At 46.4% G+C, this 18,757-nt stretch overlaps 1 protein-coding gene across 1 annotated transcript in view; it reads right to left on the reverse strand.

Moving 5' to 3' along the window:
- The window catches only part of MAPKBP1 (mitogen-activated protein kinase binding protein 1), a 57,394-nt gene that overhangs the window by 12,545 nt on the left and 26,092 nt on the right, over positions 1 to 18,757 (reverse strand). Inside the window, exons 3-10 of the mRNA XM_070424730.1 lie at positions 13,429 to 13,520; positions 4,074 to 4,136; positions 3,782 to 3,839; positions 2,878 to 3,048; positions 2,383 to 2,520; positions 1,971 to 2,153; positions 1,249 to 1,409; positions 300 to 489 (exon numbers count right to left, since the gene is read on the reverse strand). Coding sequence (XP_070280831.1) covers positions 300 to 489; positions 1,249 to 1,409; positions 1,971 to 2,153; positions 2,383 to 2,520; positions 2,878 to 3,048; positions 3,782 to 3,839; positions 4,074 to 4,136; positions 13,429 to 13,520 — 1,056 coding nt within the window. The remainder of the gene's footprint in view (positions 1 to 299; positions 490 to 1,248; positions 1,410 to 1,970; positions 2,154 to 2,382; positions 2,521 to 2,877; positions 3,049 to 3,781; positions 3,840 to 4,073; positions 4,137 to 13,428; positions 13,521 to 18,757) is intronic.

Raw genomic sequence — 18,757 nt, forward strand, 5'->3', positions numbered from 1 at the left:
TTACAGTTGAGGAAACTAAAGTTCGGTCAAGTTCATTAACTTGTCCAAAATCACTGAGCCTTGGACAAGACAAAGTTAAGAATGGACAGGGCCACATTGGAAGAAGCCTAAGATACAGAAGCATAAAATGCAAGCTCAATCATCAGGACCCATCTGAAGATAGGTGGAGGTACAGGGATGTTGCTAGAGAAACAAGGAGGCAGCGGGAGCATAATGTTATACTTGGGGATCCCACTTCCCGTCTTCACAACGGCATCCCAGCAAACCTGGCCTGTCTCAAGCCATCCCAGCCCACGTACCTCTACACTCCAGACGCAGGAGGAATGATACAGAGCCGAGTACACCTTGCCCACTTTCTTGGGGTCCCTCACATCCCAAACATAAATGCTGTGGTCGTTGTATACACAAGATAGCCACTGATTAGTGGGATCAAAGGTCAAGGCAATGGTGTCTGGATACCTGGCATTGGCCACTCCAGAGAAGAGGCGACTGTGGGAAGAGGATAAGCAAACTGGTGAGTGAGGAGCTGATAAAATGAAGGACTGAAAGGAATGAAAACAGAAGCTAACCCATGACGGAAGGAGCAGGGCATGGGAGCCTTCTCCAGACCCGCAGGTTTGAAAGCAGCTGCCTAAGAAAGACAAAGCAGCCCCTGACAGCCGTCAGCTGGGAGCTGCCCTGGCACTAGCTACTGGGCCATGGTGTTCTCCTGATGAGCACAATGTCACAGAACACCAACGTCAGACAGGGTCACTCTATGGCCATGGCAGAGCAAAATAAAACAAGATTACTGCCATTGTGTCTGACAGATAAAAACAAGATCACAGTGCAAACCACAAAAATAACCAAACACCACCCTTTCCTGTCTATCAGGATTGACTGCTGCTGCTTTACCAATTACAGCTTTAGTCCCACTTCATAAGGTAAAAATTATTAGGATGCCTAATTATAGAATTGCCCCCACTTCCTGACAGCATCCAACTAGAGCAAAATTTCAACCCCTGAACCTTTCTAAAATCACCTCACATATATCTCAAATCTTACAATACCCCTACACTTAAAACAGCCCCCACTTACTGAGATACTCCCCATTTCTCCTTGGTTGCAACAAGTACCAATAAACCCAAATTTGTTTGTCTACAGAGGTATTTCTGGTTATCCTAGGGGCATGGATACTCTTCACCTGTTCCCTAAAGGCTGAGCACAGCATGAGGCTGTGAATGGACGCAGGGGGCGCACAGAGCTCACCTGGCCTCAGTGACACTGGCAATGTCTGTCCCCAAGGCATGGGGCCGGGGCAGGGTGCTGAGAAAGTGCAGGTTAGAGGGGTTGAAGAGGCGCACGGTGCCGTCAGCACAGCCACAAAAGATGTAGTCTTGGCTCACAGAGATGCAGTAGGCCACGGAGGTCTGCAGGCAGAGGGGCTCAGGTCAGGAGAGGCCACCTGCCAACCCCTCCTCAACAATCACCTGCCAAGAGGAGAGACCAACCAAGGCACCGGCAAAGGAAAAGCAGCCCAGCTGCTCTGGCCTGAGCCCATCAGCTGTTATCTAGAGATGCCCCTCCCTCCAGCAGCAGGTGGCCAGAGGGCCCATAGTCATGTGCCCTTTGGGGGATGGGAGTCAAGGACCCTCCTAAGATACTGGACGTTTTGGCAAAGAAAACAAAGTAGGAAAAGCCCAGCAAAGAAAAGAAAATAGCACGAGAAAGACAGGAGAGTCCAGGCATCACTTACTGTGAAGCTGTCTGTGTTCTGAGCAGAAGAGGAAAGCAGGGGAAAGACAGACAGAAAGAGAGCAGAGAGGAGGCAGTTATACAGATCTCCATGGGCTGAAACTGGGAGGAGTTCTCTCTCCTGGGGTCCCCTCCTGCATGCACGAGGGCTCAGGCCCTGGTATAAGCCACAGGTATCAATTCTCACCTGAGCCATTACATGCACAGCCCCAACCAACTGGGCCAGGGGTACTTACTCTCAGCTCCACCCACTTATCCAAAAGCCTCCGGTCACTGAACTCGCACAGTAGCCCTGAGGATGTGATGCAGAAGGTACTGTCTGCTTTCTTCCCTCGGCCACAGGCCACATCGGTGAACAGGTTGTTCCGTAGCTCCCCCAGCAGCCCTGAGCGGCCCAACAGGGGCACAGTGGCATTCACCTGTGGAGACATATCACTGTTGCCCACCCACCTTCCGCCAGAGCCTGCCCCTAGAAACTAGGCCCCCTTGCTCTGTGAGACTACCCCGCGGTCCTGAGAGCATCTAGCTCATCCAGAACTTCTGTACAGCTGCCGAGCAAACAGCGAAGGGCCCCAATGGAGCAGGGTCTCCTGGGGTGGGCTGAGCAGGCCCTGACCCTGCTGGCTACTTACAGCCTCAGCATCTCACCTTTGAGGTCTTACTGTCATCAAGGTACCAGAATTTGATGTGTCGGTTCCCTGCAGTGACAAAGTAGCTGCAATCTTCAGAGAAGGACACTGCTGTCACCCGGCTGGACACCTTATTGGAGGCCACCACAATGTTTTTCTGGAGAGAAAGCCAAAGGGAGAATCAATGTCCTGCCTCTTGGAGCTTTGAAAAAAAAAAAAAAAGATCTTTCTTTTCATGGTTTATTGGTCTGAAAAAAAAGGGGGAGGATAAAGAATCCCTTTTCAGAGGAGTTGAAGAGATTCATTTCCTATGGAGGTCCTCAAAGGCAGGAAGCTAGCCCCTTTCTACCAACACGCTTGGCTATAGTTGCTCTTTCCTGCTTCAGATCATTTTCTAGAATGAGGCTGAGATTAGCAGAGTAGAATGAAGGGACTCAGGTCGGTATCTTCCTGGCTCTCCAACTGGCCCTTGAACCCCGTCAGGCTGCCAGCCCAGCCCACCCAGCCCACTCACCTTCCAGGCCCAGACGTTGACGATCATGTCATGTTGGTAGCCCACGGAGACAATGTACTTGGCGCTAGGGGAAAAGGCCACGCAAGCCACACCGTACTTATGCTCCTGCAGCTCTGCCACCTGGCTACGCTCAGCCACGTCCCAAACCCGCACTGCTGGCATGTGCCCACTCTGCAGGGAGGCGAGAACTGGAAGTGAGGGCCAGAAGCATACAGACCCCACTAGCCTTTCAAAGTGGGGGCCCTCGCCTCCTCAGCTACTGGATACGATCTTCTCTAATGACCTCTGCCACAAGTCAAGAGCAGAGTGCTGTACAGGGCAAAGGCAGAGAGGAAACAGCAAATGTCTCGGGACAACAGTAAGTATCAGGGGGAACATGGCCTCAGATTATGTCCAATATCTCCGGGTGAGGGTCTACAGCTCTGTATCTGTTCAAAGCTCCTTGAGTGATTCTATGGGCAGCCACGGTTGAGAACTACTACCGTTCATGCCTCTTTCTGCCCCACTGCCTCCGCGGGAAGAGGTATTCCTCATGTGCCCAGCAGGGGGCCTCTGGGGACAAGGAATATTTGAAGGCAGTGGTTTTGAAAGTGCTTCCCAAACCAGCAGGATCAGCATGTGGGAACTTGTTAGAAATACAAATTTTGGAGCCCCATCCCAAACTTACAGAATCAAAAACTGGGGTTAGGCCTACCACTGTGCATTTTAACAAGCCCTCCAGGTGATTCTGATGCACACTGAAGCTTAAGAACCACTGTTTTAAGGTGTAGCAAACACCAGGATTTGGCTTCTGTTTTGGAAGCCAAAGTGGCAGCAGCCCTAACTAGGCCTAGAATTGTAGCTCTCGGCTGAGGGCAGACCACCCACCCTCTTCACAGAACTGTAGCCCCTTCTCCTCACTCACCTCTCCAGTGACCAAGTACTTGCCATCAGGGGAGAAGGCAAGAGCAGTGATGGTTTTCCTGCAAGAGATGAGGCAGGCTCAGAGGGCCACTGGCAGCCTGGCCTAAGCCTTGCTCCCTCACAGTTCCCTCAAAAGGCAAGACTGGCAGACATCAATGGCACATGTGGCATTCCCCTCTGTGGCCTTGGGGCCCAACCAGGTCCCAGTCCCAAGAGTCGCAGAGACCCCAGGCGGTGCCCTCGTCCCAGTCTGCAGGAAGAGGGGTTGCTCTCTGCGGGCCCAGACCATTTACCTGGAACTGTTGAGGATGTGGTGCTGTTTGTGTTTCCGGGGGTTGAACAGCACGACCACACACCTGGGGAGATGAGTTAGACAACAGACTTAGCACCAAACCACAGCTCCCCAAGGAGCTCCCAGGTCACCTGGGAATTCCAGTCACCCAGCAGAGAGGCTCCGCTTGCCACAGAGGGCAAGTGACTGTTTTCTTCTGCAATCTGTTCTTCTTGCTTCTTTTCCTTGCCCACAAGGGCCTATCTCTGCAGCCCCATGAGGGTGAAAGGGGTCCCTAAACACCAGTACCGTCTCTGGCCATATTCAGAAAGGGCAGCTGGGACACAGACCTTCCTACAATCCTCACACACAGCCCAGGAAGGGGTACAGGAAGAAAGAGTACACGATTTGGGCAATACAAGTCATGGATGTATAGCTGGTTCACAGGCTTGGATATACACGTGTCAAGCATTTGTGCTCCAAAGAGAGGTGAGGCCTCCCACATGTACACCTACATGTGTACTGTGCAGGAGCTGCACCGGCCCCCCTCCCCGCAGCCCCCAGCCCCCCACACAACATATCAGATGAGGAAGGGAGGGGGAGGCCAAAATTGTAAAAAGGAATAAAGAGGACAACCCATTATCACACCTGTGGGGACAACAATGCAGATGTTGAAGCGAGGGCAGAACTTGGAGAAGACGTCCAAAGTTCCCCCTGTGCCCAGTTTGTTGAGGTCCTCTCAAGAGAACAGACCTCAAAAGCACTGATGTGGGCCCTGGCCAGTGTGGCTCAGTGTTTAGTGTCGGCCTGTGCACCAAAGGGTCTCGGTTCAATTCCCAGTCTAGGGCACATACCTGGGTTACAGGTTCCCAGCCCTGGTGTGTGTGTGTGTGTGTGTGTGTGTGTGTGTGAAAAAGGTGAAGGGATTAAGAAGTACAGATTGGTTTTTACAGAATAGTCATAGGGATGTAAAGTACAGCATAGGGAATATAGTAAATAATATTGTAATAACTATGTATAGTGTGAAATGGGTATTAGATATGAGATGATCACTTAGTAAGTTATATAATGTTTAATTACTGGGATGTACACCTGAAACTAATATAACAAGGTCTGTCTACTATAATTGAAAAAAAATAAAAAAGGAAATGCTAAATGTTAGTTAAAGGTTAATGAAAATAAAGATGTGATTCTTCCCCCCCGCCCCCCCCCCCCCCAAAAAAAGAAAAACACAAAAAATAGCCCTGGCTGGGTGGCTCAGTTGATTGGAGCATCATCCCATACACCAAAGGGTTGCAGGTTTGATTACAAGTCAGGGCACATACCTAGGTTGTGGGTTTGATCCCCAGTTGAGGTGTTTACAGGAGCCAACCGATTGATGCTTCTCACAACGATGTTTCTCTCAAAAACAATTTTTAAAAAAGCCATATTCTCGGGTGAGGAAATAAATAAATAAATAAATAAATAAATAAATAAATAAATAGAACTCCTCCTGACATGGCATTCTGAAAGGGAAGCAGGAGACTGCAAGTTGGTATAAAAAGAAAATGGAGAGCTCTAGCTGGTTTTGCTCAGTGGATAGAGCGTTGGCCTGCAGACTGAAAGGTCCAGGGTTCGATTCTAGTCAAGGGCTACAGGCTCAACCCCCAGTAGGGGGCATGTAAGAGGCAGCCGATCAATGGTTCTCTCTCATCATTGGTGTTTCTCTCTCTCCCTCTCCCTTCCTCTCTGAATCAATAAAAATACATTTAAAAAGAAAAGGGAGAAAGGAGTGAGGAAAGGAGGACAGGAAAGGTTAGGAGATGGGGAGAGAAGGAGAAAGAAAACAGTGGGGAAGGATTTGAGGGGTGTGGTTATGGGAAGGGGTGTTTCTCTCTCTCTCCCTTCTCTCCTCTCCCTCTCTCTCCCCCTGCCACTCTCTCAACAAACAAACAAAAAAATCAATGGAAAAAATACCCTTGAGTGAGGATTAACAACAACAAAACACTGTGTGGGTGTCTTCTCAGTCTTCTTTAACCTTTGAGCAAGCTCCTCAGTCTGCTAGGGAGAGAGGGTGGGGCTCAGTTTGCATGATATTTGGCCCTTGGCCTCCTAGTCCTTTGACCCAGCCCAACAGAGCAGGCAGTCATCTCCACAGGCCCTGGCAGCAGTGCTGGCTGAAATCCTCAACATGACAAGGGCTGAGCTGGCCCAACCAGCTGAGTCCCGTAATTCAGAACCCCAGGGTGCAGGTGTGGGGAGACTGCTCACTCCCACAGAAAGACAGTAAGGCCTTAGTCCCTCGGGCCTCAGCCGGGGAGTCACATGGAGCACCAGTACCAGGTGCTGGGCTCTCTGCCCAGGAACTTCTCTGAATCAGAAAAAGCCAATCCCTCAACAACCCCCTCCCCTGGACAGGTCCAGGCCTGCTGCCATCACAAAGAGCCCAGCATTCCCACACGATCTGCCTCCTACCACTCTCCATCCTCCAGAGGCAGAAACAAACAAACCCTGGGACTAGCAATGAATGCAGCAGCACACACATGGAGCAAGACACAGAAGGCTCGAGCAGAGACCCTGTGCTTTACAATTTCTTCTTTCAGACCAAGTACAGTCAGGTGACTCACACACCAAAGGGCCCTCAAGCCTTGCTCAAATGCCACTCTCTAGCCCTATTTAACATTACAGCCTCACAGCCCCGTATGCCCTATTCCTTTCAATGCGCATTGCTTATACTTTTTCCATAACACACATCAATACTCACACAGTTAACTTCATCAGTAGATTGCCAGCTCTGTGAAGGTGATTTTTATGTTTTATTTACTGTTACACCCATACGGCCTAGAAGATAGGCACCCAATAAATATTTCTGAACGAGTGAATAAATATTTATGCTTCTAGCTACCAACTCTCAAAGCCCTGACTGCCAAGGAACCTCTTTAGTAGCAGGCCTGTGAACTAGGGACCAGGATTCTCCCCATCTCAGGCTTTTAAGACACACTGATGTTTGAGGGCAATGTGATGATGGAAACAAGAAAACTGTGGTCAGAAAGACCTGTCTGCTAGCATACTGTGTGATCTTGGGGATATTCCTTAACTTCTCTGAACCTCAATTTCCTCATCTGTAAACAGAAATAATATCTACCTCAAAGAATTGTTGTGAGACTAAAGAAGGTCACAAGGACAGGGCTATCAGGGAGTCAGCAGGCACCCTTACAGCATCCCATATAGGACTTGCTGGATACCGGTGACTCATTAGGGTCCTCATCAAGGTGTGCAATTACAAACTGTCCCTCCAGATTCACCCCCAAAGGGGAAATCTTATAGCTTTAATTATTCTAATAGATAATGAGTCTAGGACAGGGGTGGGTAACCCCTGGCACGAGTGCCAAACATGGCACGCCAGTAACTTTTGCTAGCACGCGAAACCCTCTCTTATAATCTTCCATTTACAATTTTTTTCTTAATATCGACTTTTTTATTTTTCAGATAAATTCAGTGTACGTGCATCTTAGATAAATAACTAATTTTACATAACAAGTTATCTTAAAGACCATAGACATGGATTGATGAGAGAGGGGAAGAGCAATTTCAATGCCTCTGCCTTAACTCTCCCTGCCTTCCTAGATCCGACCAGTGTTTTGGTTTCATCCACATACGCTTGTGAATCTTTGTTCTCAGTGATGAATTTTGTTAAGTCTCGTAATAGGAGTAGCCTGACGGATGAAAGTAGTAGCTCGCGCATCTCTCTCAAGGTCACGAAATATAAACCTGATGTAAAATCTCTGTCATCAGTGATGCAGCAGCAAAAGGCCCACTGATAATATCAAACGGAGTCATAAAGTTTTCTGTCGAACTATCAGTGTACATGTATACATTAAAAAATAAATGTATTTTTCATCATCATATACTGTGTTTTTGTCGCTCGAATGAATTTTATTATTTCTTCAAGGTTCTTCACATATGTACACCTTAAGAGATATCAAGTAGGCATAACATGTTCTCAAAAAATTAGGGTTGGCACGCAGAAGAATTTTGAGTCAGAGATTTTGCTGGTTTTGGCACACATTCACAAAAAGGTTGCCCACCCCTGGTCTAGGATGTTTCCTAGTGCATCCTTGGCTGTGGTCCTTTTTAGATACCTGGACTCCAAAGCTTTCCAAATAAGTAACCCTCTTAGGCCAGACCATGAGACCCAAGGCATCTGTTTCTGGGACACTTTATGAACCCCACCCCACCCCACCACCACCAAGGCATGAGAAAGGGCTTAGTAATTCTAACGTAAAAAACATTCAAGCCTGTAAAGAATTTTGGTGAGTTTATTTGAGTCAAACTGTCGACAATTGCCAGGAAGCAAAATCTCAACGGATTGGGATAATGCTCCGGAGAACGGTGGTTTTTCTCTTGTTTTATACATTACATTCAAAGGAGGAGACGTAAATGGGTTACATGAAATCCACTGGTGATAGATTAGGGAGGCAAGAGAAAGCAAAGCTGGGGGAGGGGGGACCTCTGGGATTGGATAAAAAGTAAAATGATAGACACATACTTCTTTTACTTAGGTGGGTACAGGATAGTTAACAGTCAACAATTAACATGATAACAATAACAATGAAGGAATTTGTGGTCTCCATCCTGGCACCCAGGCATATTTGGTTGTGCCCCGAGGGGTCCAGGGTCCGGAAAAAGGGAAGTTACAAGTTACTTTGACATTTCACAGATATGCTATCTTAGATGCAAAAAGACAATAGGCTCAGTTAAGGTAAGATTGACCTTGTCAGAGAAGATACCAGCCTAGGGCTAGGCCATGATTACCCATCATAACTTAGCATGTGGCCCCTTTCATCCACAGTAATAACCCAGTAAATAACATGGCCACCAGTACAGAGCTACCATTACGCTTCTTTCTGTGGACTCTAAACATATTTTCTTCCAGAACAAGAGGTGAATCTGTGAGCTGCAAGACTTACAAGCCAAGTCAAAGTGGCAGTGTCTGAGCCTCCTCCTCTCAGTCATTATGGTCTAGCCACCACGCTACTTAGCTCCTCAAACAAGTCAATGTATTCCTCCTTTCCTTGGGACCTTTGCACTTGAGGTTTCCTCCACTGGGAACACTTTGGTGTCGATCTTCACATGTTGATTCTTCCATCACTCAGTTTTATTTTCTTGGAACACTCGTCACTCTCTGATATTATCTTGCTCATTTATTTGTCTACTAGAGGCCGGGTGCACGAATTCGTGCACGGGTGGGGTCCCTTGGTCTGGCCGGCAATCAGTCTGATGGGGGCTGCCTCGCCTAGTCCCAATCAGGGCCCAGGGGGAGGGACAGCGGGAGGTTGGCCGGCTGCGAGAGGTTGGCTGTGGGAGCGCAATGATCACCAGGGTGTAGCTCCTGCGTTGAGGGTCTGCCCCCTTGTGGTCAGTGCACATCATAGTGACTGGTTGTTTGGTCATAATGGTCACTTAGGTTTTTATATATATAGATATGCTTATTGTTTGCTTGCCCTTCTTGAACCTAAACCCCACAAAGACCCTATATACCTTATTCACATGATTCCCATCCCTCAGGGCACCAAGTCAGGCATCCTTTTCTCTCAGGTTTACCCAGTCTTTCCGTGGCCCCTACAAAGTGCTTGACACAGAGAATAAGAAGGTAGTTCTATGCTCCTTCAGTTCAGATGTCAAACTGCCTGGCTTCACAGTAGCAATAGGGGCTATACTAGGCTCTAAAGGCCCTGAACCTTCTACCAAGCCACCTAAGGAAGGGGCCCAAGTCAATTACGGGTGTTCAACTAAACTAGTATTCAAAGGGGCTATCTGGGGACCAGCGTGGTTTCCTAGGGCAGGGGGCTTAAAGTGTGACAGGTGAGGGGTAGCCTTCCTGTGGGGAAGACAACAGGAAAAGGAGAACTCTGGAGAAGAGATGCTGGAGCCGCTAAAACTGACGGGTCTCTGCCAGAGACTTGAGCCCACCTCTGCCTGACACACATCCTCCTCTACTCCACCCTCCCTGAGCTGTTTCATTTCCTTCCAGAAAACTTTGTTTTGGTTTGATAATTGCCTCTAAGCCTCTGGGAGAAATTTCTGAGCTTGGTTTCTCTTCTTTTCGTGTGTGTGATCTGTGTGTGTGTGTGTGTTTCTCTTCTTGTTTCTAGGATACCTGAGCTGTTCCTAGAACAAGCTCAGTCAGAAGAGAGTGGGGGTGGGGTGAGGGTGTTAGGATCACCAGATAGGAAGAGAAGAGAGGAGGGAGGGAGGAAAGGAAGCTGCTTGGTGGCCCCCAGATGCTCCAGAGGCACATCAGGGAGCTCCAGCATAGAGCGAAACTAAACAACCAGAAAGGGGCCACTTGCAAAGAGAGTACTTAAAGTTCTAGGAAATCAAAAAGTCAGGGAGTAGATTGGGGCACTGCTCAAGGCTGGCCCAAGACAAGCACACTGAGGAAATCTACCAGGGTCACAGCAGGGATCTTCCATGCAGCACCTGGAAGGATAATGACGGGCAGGCACATGAGCCAGGCTGGGGCCTGCCCTTAAACAGAAGCACACACCCTTAAAGGCACCAGGCCTGGGGTGTATGGGGATGAGAGGGGGAGCAGGGCTCCACAATTCCAAGGGCAGAGCACAAGGCTCAGCATGCACTGAGCAGAAGCCCAGGCCTTTCCTAGCCAGCCCGCCCCACCTCCAACAAGAAGGAACCTAGCTTTCCCAGGCAGAGGCAGGCACGAGCGGAATTCCCCTGAGGCAGGCTGCACAGGGTATCCAGCAACAGAAGTCATTTATCAACTTGCTTCTAGAGGGCGAGAAGGAAGCCAGTTCAGCTCCCACAGCATCCCCACCAGATAGCAAATGTCAGAGGGTCACTCAGGAGAGACACTGACCCAGAACCCAGGGGCAGAAGTCTCCCTGGCATAGACTGAGATGACCATAAAATGGGCATTTCTCATTCAAATGGTAAGTAGGCAGCTTTAAAAAATGAGCAGAAAATGTGGTCTTCCCCCATTTTAAAAGAGCTGCACCAGCCAGTGTCGCTCAGCTGTTTGGAGCGTAGTCCCATATACCAAAAGGTTGCAGGCTCCATCCCCAGTCAGGGCACATATGGGAGGCAACCAATTGATGTTTCTCTCTCACATTGATACATTGATGTCTCTGTCTCTCTGTCTCTCTGTCTCTCTGATTAATAAGCATGTCCTCGAGTGAGGCTTTAAAAAAAGTAAGAGCTCTGCAGTCAAGACTACTTCAGTTGGAATCCCAATACAGACACTAGCTGTGTGGCCTTGGCGAACTGCTTAAGCTCTTTGAAGCTTAGTTTCTAAAATATAGGACGATAATAGTACCAACCTCACAGGGCTGCTCTGAGCAATAAATAAAATAACTCCTGTAGAACGCTTAACAAAGTGCCCGGCACAGGATAAGTTCTTGATAAGGTAGCTTTTTTGATGGAATAATAAAACTATAAAAATCATATCTGGTACAAAACCTACACTGTGCAACTCACACTATGTAACTCACACTAGAGAACTTGGCATTCCCAATCTGAGGGTGGGGCAAGAGAGGTCTCGAGAGCAGTGGACTTCCCATTTTCTGTTCCTGTGCCCAGGAGCAAAGAAAAGAGGCTGACAGAACCAGAAGCAGGAGGGGCCCCAAGCCTCCAAAAGAAACACTTTTGCAAAAGCCTAAAGAAATGATGGTTGAGGGCTTCTCGCCTGTGGCAGCAGAGGAGTGAAAAGGCAGCAAGGGAAAGAACAGCCCAGAACCCTGCTTTTCTTCCATGGCACTGTAGACAAAAAGGGGCCACAGGCTCACATGACTAACTCAGAGGAGGCTTGCGTGGCAGCCTTGCGTGGCAGCCTTGCAAACTCATAGACCTAAAGTAACCACAAAGGATTATTTGAAATTAAAACTTTTTATTAGAAAGCAAGTTATAGTGGGTAGTCATGTCCTAGGCCAGTATCTTCCCTGATAAAGGTCAATTTTTTATCTTTACTGAGACTACTGTCTTTTTGCATCTAAGATAACATACCTATGGAATGTCAGGGTAACTTGTAATTTCCCTTTTTCCAGACCCCTCAGGACACAACAAATGGTACCAGGGCCCAGACCACAGATTCCCTCAATGTTATTGTTATCATGTTAATTGTTGAATGTTAACTATCCTGTACCCACCTATGTAAAAGAAGCATGTGTCTATCATTTTTCTTTTTATCCAATCCCAGATGTTTCCCAGCTTTGCTTTCTCTGCCTCCTAATCTATCACCAACGGATTTCATGTAACCCACTTACATCTCCTCCTTTGATTATAATGTCTAAAAATAGGTGAAAAACTACCATTCTCTGGAGCATTATCTCAATACGTTGAGATTCTGCTTCCTGGCAATTGTCAACAGTTTGGCTCAAATAAACTCACAAAAATTCTTTACAGGCTTGAATGTTTCTTACTTTAACAGCACTGACATCTCTCAAAGTGACTAGAGTAGACAAATGTTCAGAGCAGCATTTTTCATAATAGCCAAAAAGTGGAAACAATGGTTAAATGCTCATCAACTGATGAAGAGATAAAATGTGGTACTTTATCTTTAATGGAAGGTTATTTGGCCATAGAAAGGAATGAAGTTCTGATGCCTGTTACAACATGTATGAACCATGAAAAAAGTCACATAAGGCCAAGTATGGTATGATTCCATTTATATGAAATATCCAGAATAGGCAAATCTATATAGATAGAACATAGATTAGTTGTTGCTGAAGGCTGGAGATCTTAGGGGGAAATGGAGAGTGACTGCTAAAGAGTATGGGGTTTCTTTTTAGGGTGATGAGTGTGTTCTAGAATTGATTGTGATGATGGCTGCATAACTCTGAGGTTATACTAAAAGCCAATGAATTGTGTATTTTAATTTTTAAAAATTGCTTTTATTGATTTTTGTTTAGAGAGTGAGAGAGAAAGAGATAGAAACATCGATTGGCTGCTTCCTGTACGCCTCCTACTGGAGATTGAGTCTGCAACCAGGAATAGAATCAGTGACCTCTTGGTGAATGGGACGATGCTTAACCATTTGAGCCACACCAGCCAGGCTGAGTTGTGCATTTTAAATAGGTGAATTGTGTGGTATATATATTATATCTCCATAAAGCTGTTTTTAAAAATTACTATAAGGTAGATATTAAAGATGGTATTTGGAGCTGTGTATAATATAAAATTTCAATCTATATGTGTGGGTGGGAATGGATAGCCAAAAAGCTAGAGCCTTTACCTGGCGCTGTAACTCCTTTACAAAAATGGCACCAGAACATTCACCTGGATGTATCTCCCAGAAGACACCAGAAAACCCCTGTCCATCCCAACTAGTTTAGCATGGCTATGAACTCCTCATGCAATAAGCCCTCTTCCAAGGTACTCACCCAGCTGGATAGGCAACTAAACCAGACCGGGGGTCACAGGCAAGTCCTCTGCCTCCGGACACTGTTATTCCAAGCACCTTCTCCAAAGTCACCTGTTAGAGCAAGACAGAGAAGTGACGTGTTATGGACAGAGGGGGGTTGGAAAGGAAGTATTAAAGGTACTCGGGACCATCCTGTAGTACTACTTTCCTAATGCCCCTGTCTTCAGGAGAATGGGCTACTGACTCTTCCAGGTTCCCAGGCCGCCTGATCACATGGGGAAAAGCCAGTGTGCACCACTGCCTTTTAACAGGGCTCAATCTGCTGATACCACGGGAATGAAAATGAAGGGGTTAAAGCTCTGCTCACGCCACAGCGGAAAAAGCACTCCCCCAATCCATAAAGGCTCCGTTTACAAGATAAAACCTTAGGTCCCCAGACTGGCTCTTGGGTGGATGATACTCAGGAGAGGTCACTGATCTTCATGACTTGGCAGGAATGAAAGAAAGGCCACTCTGATCTACCAAGGGCCAGAAAAATGTTAGGTATCAATTAGGGGACTAATAATATCCCTGATCTTTGCATTCCATCACGTTCTCCCCTTCATCAGAGGACTCCACTCCCCCCCCCCCCCCGCCAAATGTCTGCCAGTTCGTACAGACTATGAGCCCAGGAGGCAGAAACATGGCTTAATGCTGTGTTTGCAAAGCACAGATGCTGGGAGTACTCTAATTATTATCATTAAGCCACAACTCCCACGGAGATGAAAGGGAAACATGTGTCAAGTGCTCACACAAGATATGCACCATCACTCTCATCACTACTATTGTCACCCCCATGTCTGCAGCCCCCAGAGCGCACACTGAACTAACCGCAAACAGCTTACTGATCTTTCTGCCAGATGATGCCATGTGAAATTCAGATCGCCCTGTAAGCCTCTTGCTTGTCACTGAACCTTACCCCTTGCTACAGAATGTCTTGCTTGTCACTCCAGTCCAGTCTCCTCTAGTGTTGTCTGGACTCCCTGCACTGGCGTTGGCTCAGAGCAATGGGTTTCTGATTTGAATGGTCAAGTAAACAAGCTAGACTGAACTCTGCTAAGAGAGTCTCTGAGGCCCTCGGAGGGCAATCTGAACCAGAACCACTTGATGGGTGTTCATATCTGTGGCAGAGTGATCTACTCCTAGTCCAGGCCAGTTTCTAGAGAGGGGAAGCCCAGAACCAATTAGGGTAGTTTTAGGGTCACTCCTCTCTTACTGTCTCAACTGGAGAAATCAAACTACTCCTAGAGGGCCTGTTTAAACTCTTATCTCGAAAGACCATTTTAGTTTAACCCTTTCACTCCGAACCATTCTGGACATTGGCTACCAGCTACTCAACGCTACTTTGCGGCGGAAACGTGCATTTACAGACCCTCGTATTATTTAGTATAATTTTGGAACCAAGTAACGTATTATAATGATATTGGACTTATATGAATTGGGTGACATCGAGGAATGTATATTTGCAAAAAAAACAATATTTTATTGTTTATAATTTTGTACAGTATGGTAAGTTTTGTAACACTCCCCAATATGCATTGCAGGCTGATTAGTGCATGTTTGACAGTAATAAGTGGTTTGACGCCTGCCACCAGGTGTTTTCCTGTTAGAACACACAATGCAGTCCCGTTTTCTTTGTCCCACATCGGGAATATGTAGTTTATTGTTTAATCTGACACAAAACCCGCTGACATTTCTTGTATATATCTTAGTAATTTTACGATATTTTGATTTAATTTCTTGTGCCATTTCAAGATAAAACTTCAGGGAAACATGCATGTCTCAAAAAGTTGCATTGAAATAACTCAATTCCCCATAATCACTAATAAACTGCAATGTCCCCTGAGAGGGGACAGCGGAGTGCAAAGGGTTAAATTAGGTTGGAAAGAAATGACTGCCAAAAACCACATCTTGGGACATAATAGCTAAAACTTATTTCTCAGAAGGGTCCCCAAGAGTCTTCTGTGCTTCTTGGAGATGTGGATGGATTCTCAGTCTCCTCACAGAGAGGCAGTCTAGCTCTAGGGCACCAGCACCACACTTGCCAATTGTCCTTGGGCCAGTCTGAGGCACCAAACCTAGTATACTAACTTTAGCCTACTCAACACATTTTAAAAATTTTGTTAATTGTTTGTTTATCAAGAAAAACTATTCCTGCCTGGCTGGTATAGCTCAGTGGTCAAGCATCAACCTATGAACCAGGAGGTCATGGTTCGATTCCTGGTCAGGGCACATGTCCAGATTGCAGGCTCAATCCTCAGTAAGGAGCATGCAGGAGGCAGCCAATTGATAATTTTTCTCTTGCCATTGATCTTTCTATCTCCCTCTACCTTCCTCTCTGAAATCAATAAAAAAAAACATATATTATTATTATTATTATTATTATATCAGGTATAATTATATATGAAAAACTATTCCATGCCCAATATTCATGTTTCATAGTTCAGAACACAGTTCAGTGACAAACTTCCATGGAATTCAACCCAAAGAAATTCTTTACATTTGAAAATCACTTTGCACTCTGCAAGATACTAGCTTTGTTCATCTCCTCAAAATCTTTCATAGAATCGTAATTTCTGTAGAAATCTACAAATGCCTTCTTTCTTGGTTCAGCCACAGCAAACATATACATTGATCACTCTGACAACAATATGAAATCACTGACACTTGGCCAGAAGGCCACATATCTGAGGTTTTGTCAAAGCACTGGAAGGCATGGTAGTTATATTCTCCTTAATACCAAGGTCCTTCCTGATGTAGAAATGGACCTTCAATACAGTCTTTTTTTTTTTAAGGGCAACACATTCTTTTTTTTTTTTTTTTTTAATATGTTTTATTGATTTTTTACAGAGAGGAAGGGAGAGAGATAGAGAGCTAGAAACATCGATGAGAGAGAAACATCGATCAGCTGCCTCTTGCACACTCCCCACTGGGGATGTGCCCGCAACCCAGGTACATGCCCTTGACCGGAATCGAACCTGGGACCCTTCAGTCCACAGGCCGACGCTCCATCCACTGAGCCAAACCAGTTGAGCCAAACCGGTTTCGGCCAACACATTCTTGATAGTGTACCTTAATGTATGCCTTCTTCCATACTTACCCAGCCACCTTTCTGAAAGGGCTGAGCACAGGGCACTGGCAGGAAAGTACAAAATAACCCGGGGAAATGGGGGGGACACTCAGTTCAGGGCACCACCCACTACCCTGACACTGTGCCTCTGGCTATCCTAGAGGGAGGCGTGCTCAGGAACATTCCTGCTGCACCAACTGCCTACTGCAGAAAAGAGAGACAGAAGCCTGAGGCCACATTACCCACATAGATGGGAATGGTCATAAAATCAAGTGCAGTTGAGCTAAAAGGCTGCTCAATCTTAATTTCTTCAAGCTAATCTGATTTCAGACAAATCTTTTGGATTCAAATTTGCATCAATCCTTCCCTTTGCTTCAGCTTGGTCCCAAAGAACCACAGGAGTCTGTTGATTCGCAGCTTCCCTTCCCTCAGACAGGAATTTAGGTAGGTGTTTTGTGGGTAGATGATCCAATTCCATAGAGAAGTGATTTTGAAACTAGCTTGGATCTTTCGCTAGCAGTTTAAAGCAGGAAGGAGACGTGAGTTACACAGAGCCTAAAGACTAGTATTTATCAAAGGTTTTTGACCATGATCCACAATAAGAAACACATCTTACCTCATGACCCAGTATATATGACACATGTAAGTGTGTGCATGTGCTAAAACTGAAATAAAAGTTTCACAAAACAATACTTGCTCTTATTGCATGCATAACTGTATGTAATAAGTAATGTAACACTCTATTTTCTATGTATTCTATTTCATTAAAAAATAATTCTGGCCCTAGTCAGTTTGGCTCAGTGGATAGAACGTCAGCCTGTGGACCAAAGGGTCCCAGCTTCGATTCCAGTCAAGGGCATGTACCTTGGTTGCAGGCTCCTCCCTAGCCCGGGCCCTGGTCAGGGCTCGTGCAAGGGGCAACCAATCGGTGTTTCTCTCACATCACTATTTCTCTCTGTCTTTCCCTCTCTCTTGCACTCTCCCTAAAAATCAATGAAAAAATATCCTTTGGTGGAATTAACAACAACAAAAAATAATAAATTAAATAGTAATAATTCTAGTCGTGGCCCACTTTACTGATTTCATGACCTACAAAATGGCTGGAAGCTACAGTGTGAGAAACCCTCCTGCAGACCAGCTTTTTCAGCAGGCCCTGGGTTGCAGACTCTGATCCCTGGCACCTTTGTGTTCCCCAGTCACTTTCCTCCTAGCATTCTCAGCAGTGTACAAACATCTAGGCAAGGAAACCCCACGGCAGGAGTTTGCCTAGGCTCAAAACTTGGCTATTTTCAAAGGATTTGTTGGTTTTGGCTTTTTCGGCTTTCTGAGCAACTAGCTATCCAAGGGGGATGGGGGGACAATTTCCTTTGGCTCAGTGGAGGAGGAAGAGGAGGGGAAAAACATTCAGGGGCATCAGCTGCTTTTTATTTTATGTTCTAACTCAAACCAGCTTCCTGTTTGCAGGGAGGTTTTGGGCTGAGCTCCACTTTCAAAGGATCTGAGAGTTCAGAGCTCCTGAGAGCTCCAACATCTAGGCTTATTTTGCAAGGCTCCAGGCTCCAGCACGATGGACTTTATAAACTGAATCTCTCCCTCTCATAACCTTCTCCATACCCTCTCTTTCTAAAAACATAGTATGATTTCCATCTACCCTAGAAAATGGAGACAAACCTGGACCCTCCCTGCAAACCCACCACAGGCTAAAGCAGTGGTTCTCAACCTGTGGGTCGCGACCCCTTTGGGGGTCGAACGACCCTTTCACAGGGGTCGCCTAAGACCATCGGAAAACACATATATAATTACATATTGTTTTTGTGATTAATCACTATGCTTTAATGATGTTCAATTTGTAACAATGAAATTGGGGGTCACCACAACATGAGGAACTGTATTAAAGGGTCGCGGCATTAGGAAGGTTGAGAACCACTGGGCTAAAGGCACAGCTCTGGCAGTGGTATGCTGGACTGGCTTGCACTGGCTCATGAGCGCTGATCATGCACATCTTTTCCCACCTCTACTTTCAGTGACAACACATTGGTAGCTTGAAATCACCACAGTGGGAGTACTTACACCATAGAAATCAGCGAACATTACATATCAGGGTCCTTTTTCCCCCTCAGAGAGCCTGTAAACATTTACCGACACACCACTGAGTTCAAGTAACTATTATCTCTCACTTGGTCTGTGGTTGTAATTCCCAAGTGTTCTCTCTGCTTCATGCCTTCCCCCTACAGTCTTT

The sequence above is a fragment of the Myotis yumanensis genome, unplaced genomic scaffold (genome assembly GCF_028538775.1).
Source record: "Myotis yumanensis isolate MYYU_CA2020_CCGP unplaced genomic scaffold, mMyoYum1.0.hap1 SCAF_1, whole genome shotgun sequence".
In the NCBI taxonomy this organism is placed as follows: Eukaryota; Metazoa; Chordata; class Mammalia; order Chiroptera; family Vespertilionidae; genus Myotis; species Myotis yumanensis.